At 52.1% G+C, this 22,764-nt stretch overlaps 1 protein-coding gene across 2 annotated transcripts in view; it reads left to right on the plus strand.

The window, feature by feature from the left end:
* The window catches only part of SCAP (SREBF chaperone), a 47,715-nt gene that overhangs the window by 1,695 nt on the left and 23,256 nt on the right, over positions 1-22,764 (plus strand). For both annotated transcript variants that reach the window (XM_066202380.1, XM_066202389.1), the window contains exons 2-4: positions 9,294-9,498; positions 16,729-16,852; positions 17,650-17,807. In XM_066202380.1, coding sequence (XP_066058477.1) covers positions 9,377-9,498; positions 16,729-16,852; positions 17,650-17,807 — 404 coding nt within the window. In that variant the 5' untranslated portion in view covers positions 9,294-9,376. The remainder of the gene's footprint in view (positions 1-9,293; positions 9,499-16,728; positions 16,853-17,649; positions 17,808-22,764) is intronic.

Genomic DNA, 22,764 nt, shown 5'->3' on the forward strand with positions numbered 1-22,764 from the left:
TGGGACTGCGAGGAGGTGTAGGAGCAGCTCTCCAGGCATTCCTTGGCTCTGATATCTGTGATATAATTCCTTTGAACCCCCTTTCTCCCTGTTGTGCAGTGCATTAAAGGGTGGGAAGGGAAGGCTTGGGGAGCACTGGGCTGTTCTGTGGTCTGGGGGTGTCGCTGCTCCATCCAAGGTGCCAGAACAGGGAACTGAGGGAATCTTTTCATTCATGGCCTCAAGTGAAGACCCGATGGCTCAGAACAGCCCTGGCCTTTTGGCATAACTGAAAAAGTAAACTTCTCCTCCCAGGAAAAGAATTATTTCAGCTGGAGTGGCAGCATGGCGGGCAGTGGGGAGGGGAGCAGGATTGCAGTCCTTAAATCTGAATTAATCTTGTGTGGGGCATTGTGATAAAGGAATAATAGTTGGTTTGTTTACAGAGGACAATGTCCGAGTCAGACTTTGGGATTTGCTGCCTCACTGAGGAGTTTTGGGATCGTTTCTCCATGTGGAAGAAAGAGTGCAGTGATTTCCTGAGCCTGGCCTCCTAACTGGTGATGGTTAGAAAGGAAAATGTTTAGTTCTGTGTGATGCTGGAGGTGCCCGCGGCTGGGAGCCCCGAGTTGGTGTGTTCAGCCTTGCCTGGTGTTCCTGCTGTGACCCAGAACCTGTGGAAAGCCAATCCCGGGCAGGTGTGTCACCTTACAGGTGCTGTGTCCCTCTGGGCCTCTCCACAAGCCCCAAAGATGTGGGAGTGCAGACTTCTGAACCCCAAAAACTGTCCTCATCAAAGCTCTGGGGGTTATTTCTGAGGGAGCCATGCAGGGGAACACGTGCTGAGGGTTATGTCTAAAGTTTTGCTTTTTATTTCACGGGTAAATGGTCAGAATTGTGGGGTTTGTCTCCCTTTTGTCATCCTTCTCATCCTGCCTGTGAGGGGACCCCTGGTCATTACAGAATTCCGGAGTCCAGGCTGGAAACACCACTGGGCTCTGCGTGGGAAAGGGACCGTGTTCCCCAGAGAGCCAAGGGCACACTTCTGGTCTCCTGCCAAATCCACGAGTTTTGGGAACCCTTCACTTTACAGGAGCCCAAGTGGTGCTGCAGCCCCAGCCCTGCCTCCGAAATGGGAAGACTCTTGGGTTTTGTTTTGTTTGGGTTTTTTTTTTTATTTCCACAGCGTATTTTTCAGGGAAATTATAGTGCTTAACTTCATTTGACCAAGCTCTAATTACAGCAAGTCAGGAAACTCCTGCCAGTCATAGCTGGACTTGTCTGCAGGAGTGTTTGATGGCACTCAGAAGATACTCCTGAGGGGTTTTTTTGGGGGGATTTTCTTCCAGGAGGCGAATGGACCCCGTTGGCTGTGGGTTTGGAGAAGGCAGAGTTCTGCTCACAGGGTGAATGTGGTTTGTGTGGTTTACCCGGGCTGGGTTTTGGGAAGCTGCTCTCTGCTCCTGGGGCTGGGGAGGGACCTGGCACAGGGCTGGGAAAGGAGCTGCAGTTCCTTCCATAGACAGTGTTTGCCCATCCTGGGCACTCCTGAAGGAGTTACTGTCCTCTTTAACTGTCCCTGGAGAGAAGCATCTGTCTTTAATCCCTTCCACATCCCTCAAAGAGGAGTGGCAGAGAAGGTGCAGGTCAGGTATCCGGACACAAATCTGAATTTTGAGTGTGTCTGTTTCAGAAATAAAACACCAAACCACGCAGACAGGATGTGTTTGCCTACATTGAGCAGGTCGCTTTGCTTTGGGTTTTATTTCCCAATATTGATCGTTAACCACCGCTGCTGGTTTGTGTTCTGAGGGAGAGTTTTGAGGCAGGAAATGTGTCCTCTGCAGGGAGAGAAGCCCCAGAGAAAGAAACAGGGTAGGAGTTGTGCTCAGTTCAGAGCCTGGCTTGCTGAGGTGGGAGATAACTGAGGAAGAAGAGGGTGAATCTCCCCAGCTGTGTTGGGATGGTGAACGGCTCCAGGTGTTTCCCAGGTGAACTTTGCCTCCCCAAAGGCAGAGCTGGAGCTGGGCAGTCCAAGTGCTGCTTTCTCCTTGCCTTCAGCACTCCTGCAGTGCGGGCGCTTCAACCCCACAGGTGTTTCTGTGCCTCATTCGAAGAGCAGCAAGGCCACGAAGGTAGGATTGAGATAAAAATCAAAGCTGACTGTCAGAGGGCATCAAGGGGCTCACAATCATCCCTGGAACGTCCTCGTTGCAGGAAGGTGCTAAAGGAAAGAGCAGAGGGGAAAGCTTTATGTCTGGCGTCCCCAAAACTGGAGAGCGTCCGTCGCCTTTTGACTCCTGGTGAGCAGCGGGTGCTAGTGCCAGGCCACGAAAAGGAAGAGCGGCTTTGCAAGCTGTGGTTGCAGGGAGGTATTTCTGTCTGTGTGCTCAAAGCGGGGACTGGAAAAGACCCGAGGAGCTTTAGGAGGCGTCTTGGAAAGTCGGTGATGTTTTCAAAGCCCGGAGCAGAGCGAGCTGTTGGTGTGGGTGAAGGGGTGGGACAAAGAGAACGGGGAGTAGTAGTCATCCCAAAATCCTGCAGCAAGTGGGAAATGGTTGAAAAGCACCATTTCTGTGATGGGTAAGAGTGTGGTTAGATAAATGTGTTGAGAGCAGCACTAACAGCCTTGTTGACGGGCCTGGGTGCCCTGAGAGGGGCTCTGGGGTCTCACTCATCACTGGAGCGGCAGAACAGACTGCGCATATTCAGGCTGTAAACGACATAAAGCAGGAGAAGGGCTGCATGTGTCATTCAGGGGTGAGAAACGGGTTTGAGCAATTAAATGTGGCCTGAAAATGGGCTGGTGATGAGGAAGGACAGTGGTGGGGTCGGGATTGAGGCAAAAATAGCCAGCTGCAGGCACGGGGATAATTAATGAGGTGTAATCCCTAATGAAAGGAACCTGGTGACCCTCCTGTGTACGTGGGAAGGGGGAGGTGAAAGTTTGGGTGTGAAAATCGGTGCTGGTGGCCTTGGCAGCCCTGTGGGAGCAGTTGGACTCCGGGGACCCCGAGGGCTTTTCCTCAGCAATTCCCTGGTCCCAAGTGCCGCTGCTGGGGCTGTGTGTGCCCCCTGGGAACAGAAGGGGTTAAATAGCGGGGGGGTGGGCAGGTAAAAACATTTCCAAACCCTGTCTGGCACCTGGGGCCTGCAGACATTTCTGTGCCTGCCGAGGAGCAAATTGGATAAACACCTGTCGGGAATGATTGGAGCAGAGCTGGTTATGCTCTGAGTGAGGCCCGTGAGGCAGAGCCCCCTCCAGCCCCGTGTCCCTGCTGTCCCCCTGTCACTGCTGACCTGTCCCTGTGCTGTGTGTCCCTGACCACGCCTGGGGCAGGTGACTGTGGTGTCCCCGCGTCCCCTGGGCACAGTACCAGGGTCTGGCCTTGGCAGGGCAGACCACAGAGTCACCTGCCCAGCCTGGGAGGGAGAACCTCCCGCAGGTGCCTTGCACACGGTGGTGTGCCCTGCTTTGTCCCCTCCCCAGTGCCCCTCGGGGTTCTCCTTTCCCCCGTGTCCCTGTTGGTGGGACCTCAGTGGCTGACCTGGTTCTCCCCGCAGGTCGCTGACCTTCCTGCCCTTTGCACCACCCTGGGCCTCAGGGTCACTGCCTGCTGATCCTCAGACTCAAGCCTGGGCGCAGCTGGATCTGTTCTGGATCCCCCTGGAGATAACCCTGGCCGGGAGTGATCTAGTGCCAAGGCCTGCTGCCTGTCCTAGCTGAGCCGGCCTGTGTGGATGTGTGAGCTTGGCTGGATCCTTCCCACTGGGAAAGCTGGCTGGGATCTGGGAGAGGCTGCGCTCCTGCAGAGCACAGTGCTCCAGGTCACTGCAGTGGGGAAGGCTCTGTCAGTGCACGCAGGGTGAGGGATTGTGTCCTTGAGGTGAGTGCTGCACACAGAGCTGCCTGTGCCCTTCAGCTGGAGCTGGTGTCACCCACGGGCACTGAGGGTGGCCTGGGCTCTTTGGTGCTTGTCCCCAGTCTCAGCAGAGCTGGCAGCCTCAGGGGTGGCACAGATCGCACCAAGTTACCGTTTCACGAACGACACAGAACCGGAGAATCGTGGTTTGGCCTTGAAGCCCACCTTGTTCCATCCCCTGCCATGGCAGGGACACCTTCCACTGTCCCAGCTCCAAGCCCTGTCCAGCCTGGCCTTGGACACTGCCAAGGATTGAGCAGCCACAGCTTCTTGTCCTTCCCAATCTCCCATCCATCCCTGCCCTCTGGCAGTGGAAGCCATTCCCTGTGTCCTGTCCCTCCATCCCTTGTCCCCAGTCCCTCTCCAGCTCTCCTGGAGCCCCTTCAGGCCCTGCCAGGGGCTCGGAGCTCTCCCTGGCGCATTTCCCTCTCCGGGGGAACATTCCCAGCTCTCCCAGCCTGGCTCCAGGGCAGAGGGGCTCCAACCCTCACTTCTGGACTTGCTCCAGCAGCTCCACATCCTTGTGCTGTTGGACCCCAAGGCTTTGCACAGGTCCAGGCAGATGATCCAAAAGCCTTTTGCCTGTTTTATCCTCCCACAACAAGAGCCTTGGGCTGAGATGTTGACCCTGCTCTGGTAGAGAGGATTAGAAAAGGGCGCGAGTAGAAATACCACCTGCAGTAGAAGGGGCTGTGCTGGGCAGGCTGTTTCCACAAGAGTAAAGGCTCTGTGGAGTCCCTGGTGCCTGTGCCTGCCTCTGGGGTGTTTGGCCAGGAGAGGGGCACGGTGGCATTGCCCAGCTGGGCTCCGTGGGGAGCTCTCAGCCGTAACTGCACGGGGCTGTTGCATCAGTCCCCGGTATTTTTAGGAGAAAGTGATTCCCCAGCCACTTGTGGAGCGGCTGCACTGATAAACAAAGAGGAGGAGATTATTCCAGAGGGATCACGTGGGATGCATTGCATAATTCGTTTGCCAGGGCAGGCTCCCCGGCTCTCCTCTCTGGGTCTCTGAGCGTTCCCGGAGTGCAGGAAGGAGAGCAGTGTGCTGGGCACTGCAGCCAGCGCCGTGCCGGGCGTGCGGGGCTCCTGCAGCCACGGCATCCCTGCCTTGGCTCAGCTGTGCCTCGTGGCTGGCTCTTCCCGAGATTTGTCTGCTGGCTGTGTCACCCATGTGTCAGGGACAGCGTGCTGGGGACAAGATTTCCCCGGCTTAGCTCGTGTTTATTTTGAGCTGCCACTCTGGAGCTGGTTTGGTGCCAGTTTATCCCGGGATAAAAGAGACAGCCCCTTCCTGCTGCACTGCCTCGGGCCCTGCCAGGGCTGCCTGGTGTCCACGTACTGATAAAAGCTGCTCTTTGATCATCCTTGAGCTCCTCAGTCCCTTTGTCCCCTGTGGGATGAGGAGGAGGAGCAGGAATGCCCAGTGCTGCGTGGAGCACACTTGGCACGTGTGAGGATGGATTTGCATCCCGATTCCGTTCCATTCTAGCAGACAAGTTCCTTCTTTGCGCCGCATCATGTCACACCTTCAGGGAATTAGTTATTTTCCCTCTGCGCATCCCATCCCATTTGCTGGAACTGGGTGATCCTTAGGATGCCTTCCCGCCCAGACCATTCTGGGATTCTGTGCCTGTGGACCATTCCCGGCTGTACAGGGCTGGGCAAGAGCTCTGTGATGGAGAAAAGGGCTTGGGAAGTGTTTCCCTGGATCTGGGATCTCTGTTCTTCACGTGCAAGGGAGCTTCCCTTGGCTGGATGCGACAGGAGGAGTGAACTTTGAAATCGTGTTTTTTTTCTAAGTTTGGATGTTTTCTCCTTTTGTCACAAATCCCAAACTTCTGTGTTTCTGAAACAGGATGGAACATCCCATCCTGCCTCATCGTCCACGGCAACAAGTTGTTGTCTGGTGCTGTTTGGAGTGTTTTGGGAAGGAAGAAAGGATAGAAACCACATTGAGTGAATGACTTCCAAAGCAGGAGCGTAACTGAGGTTCTTCTCTTGTGGCAGAAAAGCTTAAAAAAGTCCCGAAAACCGTTTTGGAAACTGATTTTGAATGTCAGCCCCTGTTTTGGGAGCAGATGCCTTTATCTGACGTGTAGAGATCATTGAAGTGTTCCTCTTTGAATCTTCATTGTTGTTGCTACTCGGGCGTTTCAAGAGGTGTTAATAAAACGTAAGGTGAGTGAAATGCCACTTACAAAATGGGGTCTGCTCGGGATAACCTCGGAATTTTTAAACTCCACCCATAAATGGATGTTGTACGGGGAGGAAAACTGGCAGAGTGAGGCACAAGGGGTAAAATGAAGTGCCTTTGCACGTTTTGGGGACTGAAATCTGGCTCAAAAACCCGTGTCAGGCTTTCAGCGCGGCTGTAGCCCCAGAGCTGGAATGGAGGGAGAGGACTCAGCCGTGTGTTTTCCACCTTTTGAATGTGGCGAGTGCCCCTTGTGTGAAGGACAATCCCTGTAGGGCTCCGGGCCTTGTTCCTGCAGCACTGGTGGGATTAACCCCTTGCAGACCCCAGCCTCCCCGGGGTTAGCGCATGGCTCTGGGATTTTCCCATAGGAAGTGCTCTGTTCCTCGTGACCTCCGTGTCCCCTGGCAGCACAAAGCCCCTTATTCTTCCCATGGGAATGCGAGGGGAGAGCAGGACCTTGGTGTTAGAGCCCATTGTGCAGCGTTTCTGTGAAGGAGCCTTGTCTCCAGCCAGCCCCTTGTTTTCCCACCTCTGAAGTCCCGGGGAATGTTCCCTGGCCCTGCCGGGGGACAGTCCACGCCTGCTGAGAGGGACAGTTGGGTTCTGAGGTCTGTGCCTCCCTCCCTTTGTGCGTGGGGGGGTTTGGGAGCTCCCGTGGCACTGAGACCAGTGAGTGATCGCTCAGAGCCCTGAGCCAGCTCCGGGCCCAACAGAGGGAAAATCCAGGTGCTTTTCTGGACTGGGAGCGACCCAGCATCTGCTCTCTGCCTCTGCAGGGAGCCCCAGATCCCCCTTGTCCTCGGGGTGTCTGTGCTGCTGAGTTTGGGCAGCTGGGAGATCAGGAGCAGGGATCAGCCGGGTTTGGTGCTGGCTCCTGTGCCCTGTGAGCAGCCCAGGAGTGTGGGGAACACCTGGGACTCCATTCCTGTGTGTCTGGTGATGGGGAACACCTGGGACTCCATTCCTCTGTGTGTGTGTCCCCCAGGCTGTGGGATGGGTGGCCCGTGGGTACCAAGGAGGCACTGTCCTGTTTGGACCCCCGTTCCTGGCTCGAGCCCAGGTGAAATGTGTCAGTCTGAGGTGAATTTGAGGTGTTCTGGCCGCTCTGGTATCCAGCAGCACCAGTCCTGCTGCTTGCAGGTGTTCTGGGGCAGCTCTGAAGGCGGGAGGTTTCTCTGATCCCCCAGGAGCCCGTGTGGGATTGATGGATTTGTGGATACAAGGCAGTGCCTGCAGCACCAGGAGGGGAATTTCTGCTGGTGCTCCTTCACCCACCTGGCCCTCAGAGCAGCCCAGTGACCTTTATAAATTCTCATTTTCAGTCGATTCCTCCTTCTTTCCCATCCATTCCTCCCCTGGCCTTCCCCAAACACAGCCTTGGCAGGAAAACTCCTCAAATCCCACGCGTGCTGCAGGGCTGAGGTGTTCCATCTGCAGAGCAGGTGTGCACAGGCAGGTCAGCCCTGGGATGTGAGCATCCTGCTGGGATGTGGGGAGGGAGAAAGGACCGTGTTGGGTCTGGTCCTGTTTGCCAAGCTTGGGGTTGTAAGTGGAAAATGCTTAAAATTCCCATTGGAGGTTCAGATACAGGCAGCATGATGGAGCAAGTAATTGAATGTATTGAAGTGCAAGAAGAATTCTATGGAATGGGGATTTATTTTGGAATTTTTTCCTTATATTTCCCCCCCCTCCAGGCTTCACTGGCTCAGATGTGTGTTTTTATTACACGTAATGTTGAGCTCTGATTCCAGAACACTTTGTGGAAAACTGAGGAGTTGAGTGCACCTAAAGTCCCGGGTGACTGTGTATTAGGAAAGGAAAAGTTTTCCACCTTTGTTGGTTTATCCTCTAAGCTCACAGTGGGCTCCGCTGTGTTTCCCTGCCCTCGGTGTCCAGGGAGGCTCCTGGGAAGGCTGTAAAGCCTTTCAGACAGAAATGGAAAGAATTCGGAACATGTAACTATTGTTGGGTGAGATAAAAGCTTTTGTCCGGGGGGGAAGGGTAGCGAGTTTGAGTTGATTTTTTTTTTCCTCCAAAAGGAAGTTCTGCATTTCTTCCTTCTGCTGGTCAGCCTTGTTTGTGTCAGAGTGCAGGAGCTGGAGCCAGGTGGGGTCGGGCTCTGCTCCCAGGGAACAGGGACAGGAGGGAACAGCCTCAGGGTGGACAGCAGCAGGAATTTCCCCATGGAAAAAGCGCTCAGGCCTTGGAAGTGCCCAGGGAGGTTTGGAGTGCCCATCCCTGGAGGTGTCCCAGGAACACCTGGAGGTGGCACTCAGAGCTCCGGGCTGGGGACAAGGTGGACTCGGTGACCCTGGAGGGCTTTTCCAGCCTCAGGGATCCCGGGATTCTGTGAAGTGTGTCCGTCTCTTGCACCTGAAGGGAACCAGAAATGTCACCCGTGGTGCTGCAAGGTGGAAACATCCCTGTTGCCCTCGTGCTTCCAGGCAAACTTGGCTTTGCAGCCATGCAAAAGGCGAGGAATTCTCCTCTAGCATTTGTCCTACAATCAGCAGGTTTGTTTTGGCTTAGATAATCTCTGCTTGCAGAAACGACTTGGAGCAGGAACAGTTCCTGCTGTTCACTCTGAGGAGCTCTGTCACAGCAGAAAGCAAATCAAGATGGCACATTTTAATATGCAGCCCCCCCCCTAAGTGATAAAGAAATACTAGCTTTGGAATGCTCTGTGTTTTCTTAGGGAATGCTGTGTTGGACAGCAGGTGAAGAGGGTAAACACAAAGTTTTCCTCCTTCAAATGGCTCGAAATTGTTGCCAGTGCTGTGCTCCTCCCCAGAGTGGCTTTTGGCAGCTCAGGCTGGTCAGAGAGCCGCTTTTGGTGTATTTTCTGCAGCATGTCCATGTTGTTCCTGAGCTCCTCATGGAACAGGGATGGTCCGGCCCTGACGGTGAGGCTGAGTTCTGCTCCGTCATTTCATAGAATCAAGAAATCCCGGGATGGTTTGTGCTGCAAAGGACCTTGAGGATCACCCAGTTCCACCCCTGCCGTGGCAGGGTCACCTTCCACTGTCCCAGGCTGCTCCAAGACCCAGTGTCCAGCCTGACCTTGGACATTCCCAGGGATCCAGGGGCAGGGCCCTGCCAGGGAACAATCCCTGAACCGCTGGGATCTTCCTAAAGCCAGCTGATCACGTTTCTTTCCCTTTTCTTTCTCTCCTCCTCTCCCTGTGCCCTCCCCAGCTGGATCCGGAGCCTTCCGTGGAGGGCTGCCCGAGGTGGAGTTGCCCGAGCCCGGGATGGCCTCGAGGTGAGGGCGGCCGAGGATGACCCTGACTGAAAAGCTGCGCGAGAGGATTTCGCGGGCGTTCTACAGCCACGGGCTGCTCTGCGCCTCCTACCCCATCCCCATCATCCTCTTCACGGCCCTCTGCATCCTGGCCTGCTGGTGAGTCCTACGGGGGCTGGGGTGGGCGGCCGTGGCAGCGCTGTCTCCTCTGGGCCCACCCAGAGGATCTTTCTTTTTAATTTAAACTCTGTAGGTTTTGTCGTCCCCTTTTGCGGGACAAAAGAAACGACAGGGGTGAAGTGTCTTCGTCTGGTGTAATAAGTGAGAACTAATTGAGGGAGTGAAGCGAAGCAGTAAATGAGATGAAAGTAAGCCTCAGGCACCTGGTAGTGGACTCCAAAGCCATGAATTAAAGATGGGGAGAAGGAAAGCTGATCTTTCTTTGCACACCTGCCTGTGCTGTTCTGCCTGGAGCCTGCACTCTTCTGTTTCATCCTTGGCACACCCGTGTGTGAGTAAATTCCCTGCTCTCCTTATGGGCCCTCATTTGGGTCCCTAGTTTGCAGGTGGATATAATTTTACTCCCAGGAACGTCACACGGGCTCGGAATCATTTCCAGCAGGGTAGAGCAAACCTTTATGCCCAGACTACGCACACGTGTGCATGTACAGATTCTGTCTTGCAGGCTTGAATTCTGTTCTGGGCAAAATAAACCCCATGTGGTGATTTGCTCCCCTGTTTGTTTGCCACAGACACAGGTTTTCCTTTGAGCTGTGATGGTGTTTGCACATCTCAGTTAGAACATTGGCAAAGGGAGGATTTTCACACATGAAAAACCTCTGAGGTGGTTTCTCCTGGCTGGAACCCTTTGTAGTTGTGAGCAGCAGTTGGGGGCGTTGCTTCCTGTTTTTTTCCACTGCTCCACATGAACCCTTTTAACTTTCAGGGACAGTTTTCTTCTCAGGTATCTTGCTCTGTAGAACACGAGGCTTCCACAAGGCCCAGCCCAGAGGTTCCTACATTTCTCTGTCTTTGATGTGATTGCAAGTAGCAGCTCTGTGTTTTGGCCCCAGCTTTGCCCGGGTGCCGTTTCCAGTGGCGTTTCTTCACCTGAAAGCTGCACCAGCAAAACCAAACCAGAGTCCCACGTGTGGCACTGTGGGGAGTGATGTGGGAATGTGGGAATGGCTTCCCAGGATGGACTCAGCCTCCTCATTCCAGCTCTCCCAGGCAGCAAACGCAGGACGAATGTTCACCCAGAATGTGCTGTGTTTGGGGAGGCATCAAAACATGCTTATTCCCTTCTGAAATCTGGGATTTCCCAGAGAGGAGAAAATCTGATCGGGGTCCCCAGCAGCTCTCCTTGTGCCTGGGCACCTCGTCCCGCTGGGTCAGGGCTTGGAGCTCCCCTGTCACCGTTCAGAGCAGCCAGTGAGGCTCCAGACAGGTGGCCTTGGGTGTCTGTGGGTTTGTGGAAGCGTCTGCATTCCTGAGTGCCAGTGTTCGAGGGTTCTGCCGTGCCTGGTTTCCTCCAGGCTGCACAAATCCGTCCAAGACACCATCAGGCGTGAGGAGTCTGTTTTCTCTAACGAGTCCCAGAAGCTCGTTAGCGGAGCAGATCCCGGGGGTGGGGGGGACAGGTGACAAAAGCGTGGTGACACCGCTGGAGAGCAGGAGAACCTTGGCAAAAGCTGGGGTGAGGCTGGAGGTCCTGGTCCCTGTTGAGAAGCCGTTTTTGGGGGTGTTTCAGTTCCGCTGATAACGAGGTTTTAATTGCGGCTCCAGAGTTGCCTCTGCTAGTTAGTCAGAAGTGTCCCGGGGTGGGGTCCTGCCCCTGGGCATGGCAGTGTGCAGGTGAGGGGATTGTGTCCTGCGAGCTGATGGATTGTACCGTGTGCTGAGGACTCGGGGATGGTCCTTGGCACCGGTCTCCTGCCGGGATTGAGCTGTTGGTGCTCTTTGGGGGTGCTCCTCCCTCCCGGGGGCATTTCACTGCCGCTTCTCTGCAAAAACAAGCGAGGAGCCACCTCAGTGGGGGAAAATCAAGGGCCAGGCTTGAGGCAGAAGCTCATTTAGGGAACCTTTCTGTGCAGCTGGGCTGGGCAGGGACCCTGAGCGCTGTGTGCAGCTGGACTGAGAGCAGCACAGAGCAGGGGGCTCACAGGATCGTGGAATTGTTTAGGTGGGAAAAGACCCTTCAGATCACACAGTCCAAGCATTCTCCACTGCTCACCCATTCCATGTTCCTCAGCCTGGAACACGGTTAATAAAGACATTCCAGCAAGCAGGAGCGTGGATCTTGTATCCTGAGTTCTTCAGAGGGAGAGAGGTGGATCAGTCCTGTCTCCTGTACCTGGAATCAAGGGGAGCTGGTGGAGTTCTGCTGCAGAGAAAATGATCCCAGTTATTGCGGTTTTCCTCCCCCCCACATCAGTCAAACCCCACCGGTTTTGTGTGCAGACGGTTTTTAAAAGCTGAAATAAAGCCTAGGGTGCACAATTTATCCATCAGGAGTTCTGGCCTCAGGCAGGTGAGGGCAGTGACCGTGCAGGGAATAAGGTCACCACAGAGTCTGGTCTGGTTGTTTCGGGTGTCTTTTCTCCCAGGAGGGTTTGTACAGACGCTGTTTTTATTGTCACTGACAGACAAGACACAGCATCTCTGGGTTTGACAATAAATTAACACCCAAGGCAAAAATTAATTCCTGTGACTCCTTCTTCCTCTGTAGCCCTAAAGTCTGAAAACCCAAGTTGGTCTCCACATCAGAGGGAGAGTTCTCTTGTTTTTACTGTAAATCCCTTTGTAGGTGACACTCATTTTCCTCATCCCACTTGAATGGATCCGTGCTGGGATCTGCATTTTTCCCTGGAATGAGGGTGTCACCAGCCCAGAGAGGACCAGGTGCTACCTGGAAATGTGGCTGTTGGGGCAAATGTGAAATCCCAATGTGAAGAACAGTTCTTAGTTCAAGTAAGGATTGCAGGTGACCCGGGTGACTCTGCAGCAGGTTTAGGGCAGTTGAACAGGTGTTTGTTATTTAACTGAAGCACAGGTTCTGCTCCTGAAGAATGGCAGAACTGGTTGGAGCCAGAGCCCCTGGGGAGCTGCGTGTGTGTGTGTGCACATATTTTGTATTTATTTATAGTTATTTCTATAAGAAGCACTCTTGCACAGGTTTGTAGTGTTTGTGTGGTAACCAGAGGACCTGAGTTAAGAGTCAGACTCTTCATGTTCCACGTCCCCAGGGAGCAGAGCCTCTTCTTGTTGCTTTTTATCTTCTTTTGGCCAGGGTCGGGATTAAATGTGCGAGATTGTATTTCTTGTTTGGACTGGGATGTTTATTAATTCTTATTTATATTACAGTATCACAAACTGTGAGTTTTACAGCACTTCTAGCTAACAGAAGTAAAAATGGAGCTGTATCTCTCTCTCTCTCCAGGGCCTTTTAAGGATAAACTGTCCAATTAAGAAACGACACCTAAATTATTTTTACTTCTAAGCTGATAACTAACTACCCGTGGCCCACAATGCAAACTTTTCTATCCAATTCAAAAATACTACATAGAAGAAGAAGGTGAAAAAGAAGGACTCAACCTCCACCCTAAATCCTCCATCTTACTTTATTACTGTATTCTAAACCTCAAACTCCCAAGTTTCCCACCCTGTGCTACCACACACTTCTATCCAAACCCCACACCCACAATCCCAGTGCTGCCACTCAATTTTGGGAGCCTTTTCCACGGCCTCAGTGTTTGCCTGGGGGTCAGAGCCTGTCAGCACAGAAAGTCTGGAATTCTCAGTGCCCAGGCCTCCAACATCCTCTGGGGTTTCACCATGACACTGGGAGCAGGGGACTCTCCTTCCCAGTGCAGGATTTCAGGGGGAAGCAGGGCAGAGCCACCATCCCTTGCTCGGGAACAGGTTGTTGATGCACTTGCCAAGGCTAAAAAGGCTCTGCTGCTGCCAGAGACTGGCCTTGCCAAGCCCCTGGCAGGACCCTGTTACCAGATTCCCTCCCTCCTCAGCAGTGGCACTCCAGGCTGGTCTCGGCTGCCAAAAGCCTGTCCTGCAGCGAGCCAGCAGAGCTGGGAGCTGTTTTAATTCCATGGATCAGCTCCTTTCCTGTTACCTGAGACCTGGCAGCTCCCTGCCTCCCTCCACCCTCAGTGCTGGAGCTCTTTGTGGGTCTGGGAAGGGGAAATGTGCCTGGAGCTCTCCTGGCCCTGCTCCACCTTGGTCCCCTGAGCTGCCTTGAAAATACGGCAAGTGCTTGGATGAGCCCTTGTGCCTGCAGCTCCCTCGTGCTGGTGACTGAAATGCAGTTCCTGCTGCAGTCCAGCAGTTCAGCTGCTCACAGGACCTGGCTTTCCTTCACCCTGGGCTTTCAGAAGGGTTTCAGGGTGCGCAGCGACGTGAGCATCTGACAAGAGCCTTTCCCAAAACCAGAACAGCTTGAGCTTTCCTGTCGTTGTTGTTTGATCACGGGATGGGTGGGCTTGGGAGGGACCTCTGGAGATCACCCGGGGCAGGGTCACCTGCAGCAGTGACACAGGGATGTGTCCAGACAGGGAGACTCCAGGACCCCCTGGGCAGCTGTTCCAGGGATTTCTCTGCCCCTCCGTGGGAAGAGGCTCTTCCTGCTGCTGAGCTGGAGCTTGGCGTGCTTTGGTTTGTGCCCACTTCAGGTCCTGCTGTTCTTCCTTCCTCTGTCTGTGCTTTCCATTCTCATGTTCGCCTCTTTCCCTGCTGCTCCAAAAAAAAAAAATCCCTAACAAAGAGAAATAAGTGCTGGGAATGCTTCCCTGGAGCTGAGGTGGGGCCTTTCTTCCCTCTGGGCACCCCTGTAATGACCCAGCCCTGTCACAACGCACAACACCCAGAGCAGCTGTGGCTGCCCCTGGCTCCCTGCAACTGTCCTAGGCCAGGTTGGACACTGGGGTTTGGAGCAGCCTGGGACAGTGGGAGGTGTCCCTGCCATGGCAGGATGATCTCACGGTCCCTTCCCTCCCAAACCACTCCAACATTCCGTGTTCCCGACGCCTGCTGGGTCCCGACCCAGGAAGGCCGAGCTCCCACAAGGAGCTTTTCCCTGGGTGCTGAGCTGGGAACCAGGACCGTGAGCAGAGAGAATCCCATCCCGCCCTGATCTCCCTGCAGAGCTGCTCAGCCCACCTGGGCTCAGACCTTGGAGGGGGAGACACTCCACAGTCAGACTAAATCTGAGCAGTCTCTGAGTGTAAATGATTCAAATTCTACAAAAAAACCCGTTTGTTGTGACTCCTCCCAACTCACAGGGAATACCCCCCTGCAGAAGCACCTTCCGTGTGAGTGTTTTCCTTGGATTTCTGCACACAGTCACCAACACTGAAATCATTTAGGGAAAAAAATAATTCCTCCTCAATCATCTGTTGAACCTGCTCCGCTTTGTGTATCACTTGATTTCATCATTCCTTTTTCTCTTCCCTGCCCTTGCACAGGGAAATGCTAATAATTAGTTGTATTTCTGTCAGACCAATACAAAGCAAATCTGACAAGCTTGGCTTCTGATTTCATTGTTCTGTTTGTTGTTCTCTCTGAAGCCTCGTGTTTAGATGCTGCTTGTTCCTCCCTGGCCTTTGATGATCCAAGCTAATCCCTAATGAAGTGGGCAGAGCCTTGCAGGAAAACAATTCCAAGGTCTTTCTGTTTCTTGTGCCAATACTGCCACGAAATTCATCTACAAACAGGAAAACATACCAGGAGCCATAAGGCCACAAAAAGACTGAAGTTCTGTTCCCCAGTTCAGTTTGGTGCTGGCAACTCCAGATTCTCAGTGGATCTCTCTGTGTCAGCAGCCTTGCATTTCCCACCAGTTCAGTTCTGATTGGCTTTTAACCACTTCTGAGAACGTTTGGAGTTAAAAATCCCCTTCTAAACTCTCTGTAACTTCAGTTTCTCAATTTCTGAATCGTTCAGTCTCTGTTGTGGGACAGGAGCTACAGTCACTGGAGGTTGCAGTGGCAAAGCAGGAAGAAGATCAAGATTTCCTGGGTTTGGTGTCTCACTGCTGCTCTTGAAAGTGCTTTGAGGACCAGTGAAGTTAATGACAAGTTTTGGAAGTAGTTGGAGCCTAAATGAGGAAAAGCAGAGGATTATAAAGGATTTGGGGCAGGGAAGCAGCCACGGGAATCTCTGGAGCGTCTGGGGTTTGTGTGGGACGTGCAGTCACTGAGTGTTTTTGCCACAGCTAACTTGGATGGAGGAATTCAGGTGAGGCCCTGCAAGGCCTTCCCTTCTTTCTCCCCCAGGACTTGTAGTTATCCCTTTCCAAGGGAGAAAGACTCCTGGATACCAATCAGTTCCCATGGAAGCCAAAGTCCTCTTGCTGGGTCTCCTGTCCTGCATGCCTTGGCTTTGCTGAAGTGGGCCTGGTCGTTTTTTTATCTCTTCTGTCTAAAAAAATGATGCCTTAAGTTTTAGCTTCCGTGTTTTTCAGGTTCAGTGCAGCCTAGGGGTGCAGTTCTGAGTCCCGTACTAAGTGTTAGTGAGCTCTCTTCACAGAGTAGGGACACGTAACAAATCCTTTTCCCGCTGGAAAGGACAGCTGTTACAAGTTTTAGGCCCAAAAGCACAAACAAGGGTGGGCTGAAGAGAGAAGACGAGAAGGATGGGACTTCATAACCTGAAGCTGTAATTGCACAATTAAACCCCAAAATGCAAATGGACCCAAACTTATAAAAGTGTGAGACCTCGTGACCTGGGGTCCATTTTGTGACTATTTTGGGCCCATTTTGTGTCCATTTTGTGACCATTTTGGGCCCATTTTGTGTCCATTTTGTGAACATTTTGTGTCCATTTTGTGTCCATTTTGTGACCATTTTGTGTTCATTTTGGGTCCACCTTGGGTCCATTTTGTGTCCATTTTGTGACCATTTTGGGCCCATTTTGTCCATTTTGTGTCCATTTTGTGTCCATTTTGTGTCCATTTTTTGACCATTTTGGGCCCATTTTGTCCATTTTGTGTCCATTTTGTGTCCATTTTTTGACCATTTTGTGACATTTTGGGTCCACCTTGGGTCCATTTTGTGACCATTTTGGGCCCATTTTGTCCATTTTGTGACCATTTTGTGTCCATTTTGTGACCATTTTGGGCCCATTTTGTGTCCATTTTGTGACCATTTTGGGTCCATTTTTGATCATTTTGTGTCCATTTTGTGACCGTTTTGTCCCATTTTGTGTCCACCCTGGGTGCAGCCCTGGCCAGGCTCTTGTCCTGCCCAAGGTGTACCTTCAAGGCCTTTCAGCAAACACCCGCTTTATTCCCCAGCTCCGTGCAGTCTGTGTCCCAGCTCAGCCTTCCCAAGGCATCCCATTCCCCCCACTGAGAGGTTTCCCTGCTGTGTCCCCCAGCTCCCCGCTGCTGAAGCTGCCCCTGCCGGGGACGGGCCCGGTGGAGTTCAGCACGCCGCTCAAGGACTACGCTCCGCCCGGGCCGGGCCGGCAGCGCGGGGACCCCGCCGAGCATCCCGACTGGGTGAGTCCTGCTGGGGCTGGGGACACTGCCCTGCTCCGCTGCCCCGGCCCCTGGCGGCCCCCAGCAGCTGGGGCTGCCCCTGCAGGTGGCCGAGGTTGGGGCTTGGAGCAGCCTGGGGCAGTGGGACGTGTCACTGCACGTGGCCGGGGTAACTGCATGTCTTTTCGGGGCCCCTCTAGATCCCAGCCAGCCTCTCCGGTAGAGAAACTGCCTGGGAGCTGCTCAGGTGGCAGTTCAAGCTCACACAGCCACGCACGTCACCGGGCTAGCTCAGCAGAGAGGCAGAAGGCTCCCAGCCCAAATCAGTTCCCAGCAAGCATTTATTCCAGTGTGCTGAAGGTGAATCCGGAGCCAGAGAGAGGGAACGTGTGGTTTTTCTCAGTTCTATAGGGTCCCAGGGGCAGGGCAGGGGGCAAGTGGCCATAGGGAAGAGAGGAACAGGACACCAGGCCCCATAGCCTATGGGGAAACAGGGCAAGGGGATGCCATGGGGTGAGTGGTGGATTTGGGAAACCCAGAGAGAAGACGGCAAGGAGCCACGGGGGAAAAGCCTTTGTTACACCTGGAATATCTCTAATCTTCACTTTTCCAGGGAAGGGCAGTTGGAAATTCCTTTAATGGCATGAGGGGTGGCATTGGATGGGCAAACAGAGAATCAGACTCCTTTTGTTCCTGCCTGCTGGGTCCTGTCACGTTCCACCTCTGATTTGGGGAGGGAGAGCGGAGCCTGGCAAGGCCGTTGCTGCAGAGTGAGCTCCCCGTGGTCAGAGCCTGACCCTGCTGTGCTGTCCCCGCAGTACGTGGGCGCCCCCGTGGCCTACATCCAGCAGATCCATGTCAAAGCCACCGTGTCCCCGTGGCAGAAGAACTTCCTGGCCGTGGATGTGTTCCGGTCGCCGCTGTCCCGTGTCTTCCAGCTGGTGGAGGAGATCAGGAACCACGCCCTGAGGGACAGGTGAGGCACAGGAGCTGCTCTGGGCAGCCTGGCTCTCCAAAGCCCTGCCTCAGGAGCTCTGAGCTGGTAATGTCCTGAAGAAAATGAGAGGTGGGATCCATGCTGCATGTGGAGCAGTTGACATTGGTGCTGTTGTACATCCCTGTGCTCCAGCACAAAAATCCTCAGGGATTTTCTGGTCGGAGTTCAGAAGGGGCCTGCAGGGTGATACAGGTGCAGTGTCTCAGGATTCCTTCACCAGCTCTGTATCGCAGGGATTCCTGGGCCTCTGCTGGAATTTTCCTGCTTGGGAACCTTCTCCTGACTTTTCTTTGGCTGTTTTTAGGACCAGTTTATACCTGCTTGGTTCTATCCTGTTGCAGCCTTTATACAACAACAGCTTTCCTCAGCTTCCAGATATTTTCTGGGGGAGCTCCCACTCCCCAGCCCAGCCCCCTGTTTGCTAAAATCCAAACAGAAAACTCCGGGCTCAGCATTCCGTGTGCCATCCTGGGGTTCTCCTCGTGGCACTGGTGTCACTGTGACATCCCTGAAGGTGGGAAAGCAGAACCAGGTACAGATTGTCAGAGGAGTCTCAGTTGTGAGGTGTTCTCCATGGAAAGGCTTTTCCTGAAACACCTCTGAGATCAAAAGTCCATTTTTCGTGGCCACTCACATCAGTTTTGCACATTAAGAGGTGATTTTTCAATGTCCCCATGTCTCTCTGTCCTTTTCCAGCTGATGAGCTCCCACCTCAAAGCAGAAACTCTTTTTTTACCCCCAAAGTGGGGTCTCGATCTTTGTGCTGTTAAAAGAAAGGGTATTAAATTTATCCTTTTTGAGTGTCCACCCTGCTCCTCCAACTGATGATTTGTCCTTTTGGGGACCCATCCTTTACCCCCAGCTGCTGCTCTCGGGGGTCACGTTTTAGAAATGCCATTTTTACTCTTCAGCACAGATTTGCTCAGGTTTTTTTTCTCTCCCTGCCAGCTCCCCCAGCCTTGGCACTGACCTTCTGTCCATGCGCTCAGTCCCTCTCCTCCCTTATCCTATGGGATAATCGTCTGTTGCCAATTCCAGTCAGAAACAACGTGCTCCCAGGCCTGTGGTGTGTTCTCATTATCTCCCTTGTCCTCTCATTGTATTCTCATTATCTCCCCTTGGCATTGCCCTCGATGAGCAGTGATGCAACACAGAAACAAAATTATTACTTTTATTGTTATTCTTCATACCACCAGAAGAAAATGACTTCAGCATTTAGACCTAAACCTCGGGGCAAGGTTACCATTTTGGGGATGCATTTGGGTATTTCAGGAAAACATCTCATTTTGAGGTAAATTCTGCAATTACCTCAAAAGTGATGAAGTTCTTGTTGTTTGTTGCCACTAAGGAAGTTGAGCAGAAATAATTTTTTTATATGCAAACTGGCTTGTTTTGTATTCTATTTTCTATTCTATTCTATTCTATTCTATTCTATTCTATTCTATTCTATTCTATTCTATTCTATTATCCTATCCTATCCTATCCTATCCTATCCTATCCTATCCTATCCTATCCTATCCTATCCTATCCTATCCTATCCTATCCTATCCTATCCTATCCTATCCTATCCTATCCTATCCTATCCTATCCTATCCTATCCTATCCTATCCTATCCTATCCTATCCTATCCATCTTTTCTATATCTTTTATATCCTTTCATACTCCAGGAGGGAGCTGAAGGTTGTTAAGTGTACCTGGGCAGGAAACACAACTGTGGGTGTGTTACCATTGGCTGCAGACCCCAGCACTCACCTCAGTAAAAGTCAGGAGTGACCTGGAATCTGTGGTTTGCCCCAGCTGTGGGTTTTGGGGTCACTCTGCACGCACAGCGTCCCGCAGGGACACGAGCTGGGAGCGTGGCCTCGCAGATAAGAACGTCCATGGGCTTATCTGCAGCTTGAACTGTGATCTCTGCCACGTTCCAGAGCTGATAAAATGCAAACCATGGTCATCCGGCTCTTCCTGGGGCCCTTTCCAGAGGCATCGCTGCATCAGCTCCTTTAAATTTTCATTCCCAAAGCTTTTGTCCCTGTAAAACACCATTTTTTGGAAGTGTGTTTTCCATTGCTTGCTTTTGATAGCTGAGGCTTGTCCAGGTGTCCTGCCATGCAGCCACAGGGTGCACATTGTGGAGGGAGTATTCACAAAGACAAATCATCACTTTTGAATTTCTGTGCTCATTCTTTGTAGTTATTGTAGGAGAAATCTCTTCTGGAGAGGGATTTTACAAAGGCTTCGGTTCATTTGCCATCTGGAAGCACCTTCCTGTGACGTGCAAGGGCAGAGCCAGGCAGGGCTGGTGTCTGCTCTTCACTTGGATTTGCTCAGCGCACCTTTCCTGGGATCCCACCTGTTCCTGGATCCCAGGGAGAGGTATCCCTGTGGGAGCAGCAGCTCCTCCTTGTTGTCACAGGAGTGGGAGCTTTGCACAGGCCCTGCCTTAGCCTCAGACTTCGGCAACAGTTTAAATTTAAGGACTCCCTCTGGCCCACATGTAGCAATGGCAAGTGAGATGTCTTTATGAAGTGAATTATTTATTAAACAGACAGGGAATAACAGATGGAAGATCTGAACCACAGTTACTGCCCAGTATAAAACTCAAGAACTGCCAGGAGGTTACAGAACAACATGAACACTGCAGGTATCAAAGTACCTGTGTTAAAGCTGGCAAAAGAATCACCATTGGCTGGGAGTCAAATGGAACTTCTTATGGAAGTGAGGAGAATGTTCAGGTCCCCTCACTCAGCCCCTGGAGTAACCACAGAGCAAAGCAGTGTCCCTGCCCAGGGGATAGAGATGGACAGACAGACAGACAGATAGATGATTAGTGATAAAACAAGTTACAGTGACAAGGTACAGCATTAAATTCAGAGTGTTCATGGTAGCTGAGGACAACCCAAACAAGTCATTTTACTTGGGTTGTTAGTCTTGTGTAGATCAGGACGTTCCCTGTCTCTTCAGTCTTAAATCATAGGCAGGGTGGGATGCAGATCAGGATCAAAGAAAAGTTCCTGGAGTTAATTTTCAGTCGCAGTGGTTGGAGGAGTTGGGTGATGGGTCAGTGACTTCCTTCGCTTCCGGTCATGGTTTTTTGTCCATACCTTAGTGAAGTTCAGCGTTTCACATATCCCTGCTCATCATGTCAAGTGTCAGACAGTTCTGCAGTCACCTGACCAAATGTACTACAGAGCGATCTGTTACAGCCTCAGGGGAATCAAAGGTGGAATGAAACTCATAAATTGTTCCCACCCACTGCAATGGGGAATTTTATACCGTGCCCTGGGGAGATAGGAAGAGGTGCACAAAACTGATTCCATAATCCTATGAAAATTCAAGTTACATTCAGGGGGAAATCTTTTCCACCCCCTGTGTCAACCAGAGTCAAGACACGATCATTCTAAAGCAATAACCCGTGTACACTGCAAAACTTCTGGGACAAGCCATAAACAACTATTAATCTAAACGATGGAAAACTCAAATGCTCTAGTGTCTTTGCAATACTGTGAAGATTTGGGCTGTCTTCCCTTCCAGAAGGAGCATCACTCCAGCTGGAGGAAGGCCACTGGAAAATATGTTTGGTGTGGTGAAGACCATATGGCATTTAGTTTTTAATTTCAATAAATTTAATACTTAAAAAAAAAAAAAAAAAAAAAAAAGAACTTAGCCTACACCCTAAATCCTCCCTCTTGCTTTATATATATTACTACATACTAAAACCTTAAAATCTGAGGTTTGCACCCTGTGATATCACACACTTCTATCCAAACTGCACACCCACAATCCCAGTGCCATCGCTCAGTTTTGGAAGCCTTTCCCGTGGCCTCGGGTCAAATGCAGTGTTTTCTGGAGGACCAGTGCCCGTCAGCACAGAAAGTCTAAAACTTTCAGCTGCCAGAGTCCCAACAGTGTGGAATTCCCATCATCCGAACGTTTTCATTAAATGAGTGGGAAAGTGAGAACGAATCCAGCAGCTGCTGCTGTTGTCAGTGTCCCAGCTTGCAGGAGCTTTAGGTGGGAATTCCTCTTCCAAGGGTCAGATGGAATTGATTCTCTGTGTGCTGTAATAATTAGAGTGGCCCCAGGAAAAGGAGCGGTGCTCCCTTTCCTCTCCTTTGCAGTTGCTGCTGCAAGGTGTTAGCAGGGCTGACAGATCAGGGGTGGGTGAGCTGCTGTGCTATGGAATTAATGGCATTGTTCGTTAATTACTGAACACAACCATCCAGTGATTGTCACTTCAGAGCTCCTGCGGCTTTAGCCACAGCAGATGGATCAGTTCTGGGCTGTCCAGTGTGGTCCCTCTGTGTCCAGAACTGGCTTTATTCCCCTGTAGGAGCCCAGGAGTGTCTGTCAGTAATTCCCGCAGCCCTGCAGGCGCTCGCCATCCCCTTCCCTTGCTGCCCCAGCAGCTCCTTGGCTCCTGTCCAGATGCACAGGCGGTGTTCTGAGGACTCACTTGAGCATCCCAGGTTCCTGGGGATGAATTGTAAGAAACCAGTGAGATTACAGACAAAGACTCTCTAACTAGTTAAGGTTAGAAAGTTGTATGGTTTATGTTTTACTGGATGTCGGACGGCACGGGAGTCATCTCCTAAAGAGGGCTCTTTGCCCTCTATTTATTTCCCCAAGTCTGACATACACAAAATGTTTATACCTATGCACAATCCGAGCACCACCCACACCGTACTTCATATTAAAATGAGGCTAAAAGTCCTTCATGCCTGCGCAGTTCTTCTCTTGAATTGGGTCGGTGGTCTTGAAGGATGGAGTCAGGAAAGTGTTCATCATCATGATACTTTACCTTTGTGCTGCTGGCAAGCCTTCACGGCCTTTTGGCGTGATCCAATCCCTCCTGCCTCGGGATCAGTTAGTATTGAGTCCAGGTGCCGGTCACATCCCATTGGTTTCCATTTGTCATCACGATGGTCCATCTATTTAA

This window comes from Chamaea fasciata, unplaced genomic scaffold (assembly GCF_029207755.1).
Source record: "Chamaea fasciata isolate MVZ Bird 193981 ecotype frontalis unplaced genomic scaffold, bChaFas1.0.hap1 SCAF_1, whole genome shotgun sequence".
Taxonomy (NCBI): domain Eukaryota; kingdom Metazoa; phylum Chordata; class Aves; order Passeriformes; family Sylviidae; genus Chamaea; species Chamaea fasciata.